General features: G+C 28.7%; 1 protein-coding gene across 1 annotated transcript in view; it reads right to left on the bottom strand.

Annotated features, from left to right (window-relative positions):
• Window positions 1-6673, bottom strand: part of LOC105627377 — a 150110-nt gene that overhangs the window by 110980 nt on the left and 32457 nt on the right. The window contains exon 10 of the mRNA XM_012208659.1: window positions 4563-4572. Within this exon, the coding sequence (XP_012064049.1) occupies window positions 4563-4572 (10 nt within the window). The remainder of the gene's footprint in view (window positions 1-4562; window positions 4573-6673) is intronic.

Genomic DNA, 6673 nt, shown 5'->3' with positions numbered 1-6673 from the left:
AAGAAACGAAAAAATGATCGAAATTCTTTAATTCTTTGAACCATTTAATTTTTTATTATTGTCATAAAAATTAAGCAATCAATTAAGCAATCAAAATCTAATAATTTATATAATTTATATTTCTAATAATTTATATTCTAACAATTATTATATACTAGTAAAAAATTATTTTATCTTGTCAAATGTTTTCTTTTTTCTCAAGTTATATATGAATGTCTAGAACAAATAGTGTAAATATTTCATATATTGGAGCGATTTAGAAGTAAAAAGATAAGAAGCTGATCTTCCACTTTAAATTTTACATATACATAATCTGCTCGGCTAGAAATACGAGAGGTAATTTTTCGTGCCAGAAACTACGAAAATTTATCAGTTGATTAGATTTAATACCCAGCGCGTTCGAAAAGGAGCAAACGTATAATATATTTCGAGGAAAAGGACAAACTCGTTGTAGTGAGCAGTAAAGATTCAAGGATCGCTCGTAAACTCCTACGTGAATCCCACGAAGTCCCATCACGTATCCAATTTTCCGGAGATCAGCCAGCTCGATCCGAGGAGCTCTGGAAATCAGCAAATTGAAACGTGGACCGTCGGCCCGACATGCTTAGTGTTACTATGAAGTTGGAAAGCATTACGCATCTTTTGTGAGGTTGAAATAGATCAAACTATTTTTCGAAAAAATTATCAAAATTTTAATTTAAAATTAATAAAACACCATGATTATGCATGAAACAATACTCTATTTTTTTACAGAATAATTATATTCAATAAATTTATATATATGTACATATACATATGTTATATACATATACACATATGTTGCATAACTATAAATGTCTTATAAATTTTTGTAGTTATCTTATGCAAGACAAATGTATTTTATTTGAATTAATATAAAAAAGATGGTATTATTTACTTTTGTTCATACGTAATATTGAATGTTAAAAATTAAGTTTTCTTTATGTGCTTACTTGACGAAATACACGTAAATATATCATATGTTATCGAAAATATTTCGACTAAAATATCCAAACACACCTGTGTAAATCATTACGCTCTAACCACGATCGTTTCATATGTAATATAACATCGGACAACATTCGTCTTGATTCGCCAATGGTCGACGAAAATTTCGTTTCCATTTCCATCGAAAAACAAAGCATGCCACTACTCACATCGGACTTTTGTGCTTCAATAGTAACTGCATATACGACTGCAAAAATTACATTGTTTCGTCCGCTCGCTATCGATTGTTAAGCCCCACAAAATCCCGCATCGAAATCGCACACCAAGCATCTGACGGCTTTTGTTTCTTTCCACTTCGTCATACTCGCGACTAGAAATATACTGGAAAATTATTTCGCTTTTTTGCTGCAGTTTTCGTCTGTTTTTTGATAGGTAGTCTCATGTATAACGCGATAGGATAAATAAAAGAATAAAAAGCTTATGATTTATAGAAAGTTGGTATTTCCAGTTTCGCTATCTGTATATCTTCACTCCAATCCCATCTTGTGGACAGATATCAGAATATTATTTCGTACAAAGAATGCAAGCTATTTTAATAGCTACTTTGTATGTATTACTTCTTGCGCTTTTTTAACATACTTTTTTATAATACATTCTTCTTATCATATCAATATGTGATATGAATATCAATGAATATAAGCGCTCAAAATCTCTAATATTTCGCGTATTTATAATAATATAAATAACAGCCATTTCAACCTTAATTAACCTCATTTTCAGCATCTTAATAACATTTTAATATAATTAATAAAAATAATGTTATGAAATTTCAATAATTACGTTTCAAATCTCAAGCAGAAATAAATAAATATAAAAAAATTTTTAAATAAAATATTACAATTGTTATAGTATTCAGCAACGAAATTCTCTATCACTCTTTCTAAATTGATGGTCATGATGGTTTCGATGTTCGAATTATAAAACATTTAACTATTACATAATCTTGAAACCAATTTTAACAATTAAATGTTTTATAATTCACAAGACCGTTCACGATCATTAATATCGAAGAGAAGTTTCATTGCTAAAAACTATAACAATTGTAACATTTTAAGCAAGCGCTTTTTTTCTTTTTTTATAATATTTCTGTATAACATTTGAAACAATATAATTGTTTAATTTCAATATTATTTGTAAATTATAACATTATCAAAATATTAAAAATAACTAATTAAAGTTGAAATATCTGTTATTTGTATTACTGATATATTTTTGTAATATAAACATTAGTAAGCATTTAGATTCAATCAACTCAGTTTCTATGCTTCTTTACACTATTGTGTATTGTATCTTTTATATTTTTCTTATTGAATACTTTGTTAATATATATTTTACTCTTTAGTTTCATTTGTGACATTCTTTAAAATTCACTTGACAGGCAAAATCCACTTGTGTGCCTAGACTCGTTTCCCATCACGCAAATTCTCATGACGCAAGCTATTAATGTCGCACTACTTTATTATCCTTTAAGGTTTCATCATCAACGAGACATGTGAGTTGCACGAGTTTGCACTTGGCCCAGCGGTTTCTCGCAAAGTAAGCCCATGAAGCTTTATAGGATTTAAAAGCACCGATGAAGATGGACGGGACCGAGTAAAAGGAAAAAAATTCAAACAAAGGAAAATAAAATAAGATAAATTTTTCACGAAAGAAAAATAAAAATTAATTTAATGATGAAAATTTGCTAACAATTGAAGGATCAAAATCAATACAATATAACAAAAAATATAGAAAATATATTATACTTATAGAAACAATTCTCTGTCTCATAAGATTATAACAATCATTAGATTGTCAAAATGTAAGTAACAGTACTAAACTAATTAATAATACGTGTATAAATCAACTATTAAACTAATTAATAATACGTGTATAAATCAATTATTAATTATTAATATGTATATAAACAAGAATGAAGATCTTTAGATAAACTGAAGAGTATTATAACTCTTGAATATCTTATTACTCTTATACAAAAAAACTTTAATCACATAAGTATTTTATGATACAATTATTTTATTTTGTATTTCAAAATCGATCAATCTGTAAAATAATGAAGACTAAGACTGGATATTTATATTGATGATAACAGTATAAAAACAAAGAAAGACGAGTGGAGCTTATGATAAAAATGAAGCAGACATGAGAAGAGAATAAATACAGAAAAGTAATAAGATGTCTGCCTAGCTGTCTCCCCTTTCCCCCACTTAGCCAAACCTTAATGAATAAATTATATAATAATGTGCTATTTATTACTCTCAAAATCCACAAAAAAATTTTTGCGCTCATTTCATTTAGATAAAAAAAAATTTTTTGTGAAAAGGCTGACAATGAATAGACTGTCAGTCAGCCCCCTTATGTGTTAATAACAATCCAAAAAGGATTTGGAAAATATCAAACATACAGGATTTATACGCTTTTTATGCGCTTTCATATTCAATTTTTGCGCTCCCTTAAGGCATATTTTTCTTGGAAATAGTCATATTCATCTCTAAGTTGTATAAAATTACGCTAACTATGCAAAATATATTCGATTTATGTGCTATTTCCAAGCAATTTTGATTTTTGCGCTGCAATCTTTAAGGGACCCTAAACTTTAAAATTGTAAAATTACACTATCTTTAAGCGCATAAATAGCGCATAAATCCTGTATATTTGATTTTCCAAATCGATTGTTATTAACATGTGAGAAAGGGGGAGGAGCTGACTGACTCACCTCCTCTCAAAAAATTTTTTTAGCTAAACAAAATGAGCACAAAAATTCTTTTTTGCGGATTTTAAGAGCGCATAAATAGCAAACTAACATATTATTATATAATTTATTCATTAAGATTTGATTAAGTGGGAGGAGTTGATTAAGTGGGAGCCAGTTAGGCAGGCGTTAATAAGGCACAATAGACGCCGAACACAACGATGTGACAAAGAGGTATCTAAAAATAAAAAAAATATATGAAAAAGAGAAAAAGAAAAAGAAACAAAAACAAAGGGAAAAAAGAAGAAATCAGAATGGAATGGACGCACATAATTGAAGATGAACATGAGTGTTTCCCTTGAAAAGCCTCGTGGAAAGTAACATGCGTTGTAAGTACTCATCCTACCCTTTTTTCCATAGGCGCCTTCTTCAGCCCTTTCCGCGTGCACGTATGTCCGTATCAAGCGCGCCTATCAGCCAATTAGCAGAAATGAGATTGCAGCCGCAGATTAACGACCTGGCTTATTCGTGACGTTCAACGCTGGCACGTTTTTTCAAAGCCGATGTACAATGCGTATAACATCGCTAAATATTCACCCAGACAAGACAAATATTATGCAGTGCACATTCGACGCCCATTAATACCATGATAACGTAACAATGCGAGCAGATGAATGCAATGAAAAATGTTTCTGACACACTTGAAAATTATTAATCTAATTTATTATTATTATATTCTTTTTTTCTAAAATATGTTTTTCATAGTTTTTTTCAATCAGATTTATTGTAATTTAATGTTTATGGTTTATATTTATAAATTTAGATAGATTTCATTTTGTTTAATTTTATTATTTCTATATTCAAATAAAGATATATAAAGTGATAAAAAAAACATTTAGCATTTATATAATAGATATCCTGTATAAATCATCACAAATACAAACATAATTGATTTTAATCGTTATATTATTAACTAGACAAAATTTCTGCAAGATAACATAAAAACATTCGTAATATATGTTCTTCAGATCAAATAGTAAGATGACCTAAGCGCTATATAAAAAATGTATGTCCGTTACTTCCCTGCAATTCATTGCGCATTGCGGATTTATTTCCTTATGGACGCCACGGACGATTTAACATGCGAGCAAAAGAGATGAACTAGATTGTATTCTCCACCAAAACGCGCATGCTTTGTTGGACAAGTAACAACTTGTCCAACATATAAACTGAGAACACGCGATAGTATCTAGGTGTCGATAAAATTTCTTGAATTATGACACAGTCGACAGTAATATTATAGAGTGCAACAGAAATAGCAGTATAGTTACGAATAGGAACAATATTTTTATTAAAAAACTACCTTGTACCTTGTTTTCGGAAAAAGTAATTTACAATTAATCATGTGCAATTTTGTATATCAAATTAATAATTTCATGAAATAAAAAAATAATTTCTGCTATAAAATTCATTAGTACGTAAAATTTTTGTAATTAAGTAAATGTATAAAAACAAGGCATAAGTACATTTTGTAGCACATTCATTCGCAATGCATTAATACGAACCATTTACAAATGCTACAAACTTTTTAAATAAAAACGGGCACATCTCTCGATTATTATCCATAAAAAAAATTATACTTAGATAAAATGCGAAAAAATGGATCATCAAATATGAATAAAATTTTATTCTTTCGGAATAATTATAAAATTGAAAATTTAAAGAAGATCTTCTTCTTTTTTACGATTTTCTTTTACCAAGAAGAACGTCAGGTTACAGAAAAACTATGATCAATGTATCTTTAAACTTAAGTGTGCATATGGCATACATAGATACACGCATTGTTAATTTCTTGTCAGAAAGAGAGAAAGAAAGAGATAGTTACTTCACATAAAGAATTTTTAATAACCTAAGAACTAGAAAGATAACTACTATCAAGTGTAGAATTTATTTGTTATCTTAGCAATAATATCTGTTTAAATCAATGTAGCCACTTAAAAATATAGAAATCAAAAAGAATTCTACGTTTTTAAAACAAACGACATTAGTTTTTTCTATCTTCAATTATGACGTAAAAATCTCTGCAATCACATTTCGATCGAAATTAACTTTCACAACATTACAGAAATTTTCCAATCTAGACATATAACTCAAAAATTCATATAAGAATAATAATTATTTCTGAAAAATGAAATTGTTCTAATTCTAATTGGAAAATTTTCTGAAAATATTATTCTTAGAATTTCGGGATTTAATTTCTTTTATTGTACAGGCAATATAGGTCTATATATAAATTCTGAATTCACTAGTTGGAACTTAAAAACTTGCGCGATTGGAATTATAAATAATTTTATAACCAATGTTTTACACAATATATGTAAAGAACTAGAAAATACGACAAACAAGGCGAATACTTTAACGTATTAGATTTCCTCCGGCTTTTCTTTCATTCCCACAGCATATCGTCACCATATGTAGAAAATGCGAATTAGTTCTTTCCGGTCATCTCCGACCATTCTCTTAATTTCAAGAAATACATAATATACATATATGCATCTATCAATATCGATGTGCATCGATCCTTGAATTTGTGTTATCTACAATCTCAAAATAATTGCATCTGTAGCTATCATAATACGAATATCTATAACTTTTCAGTAATAAATAATAGAGAAATTAAATGGTTTTATAGCACACCAAACTTCGGTTCAATTGTATTGTATAACAACAAAACATATAAAAGTACAAGCTATTGAAATAGTACAGTTATGAGACATTGTTCGTATAAATACAACCTATATGGTCAAAATGTGTGCATAGCAATGAAATCTATAATATTCGATCAACATACAGATGCGCGATATTTGTGGGGAAAATACAAAAATACACAGCATAATATGGAAATGAAATGCTGCAGTAGCCACACACACACACACACACACACACACACCCACA

This window comes from Atta cephalotes (assembly GCF_000143395.1).
Source record: "Atta cephalotes unplaced genomic scaffold scaffold00008, whole genome shotgun sequence".
NCBI classification, from domain to species: domain Eukaryota; kingdom Metazoa; phylum Arthropoda; class Insecta; order Hymenoptera; family Formicidae; genus Atta; species Atta cephalotes.
The sequence above is the reverse complement of the archived record's forward strand: the minus strand, read 5'-3'. Positions and strand labels throughout refer to the sequence as shown.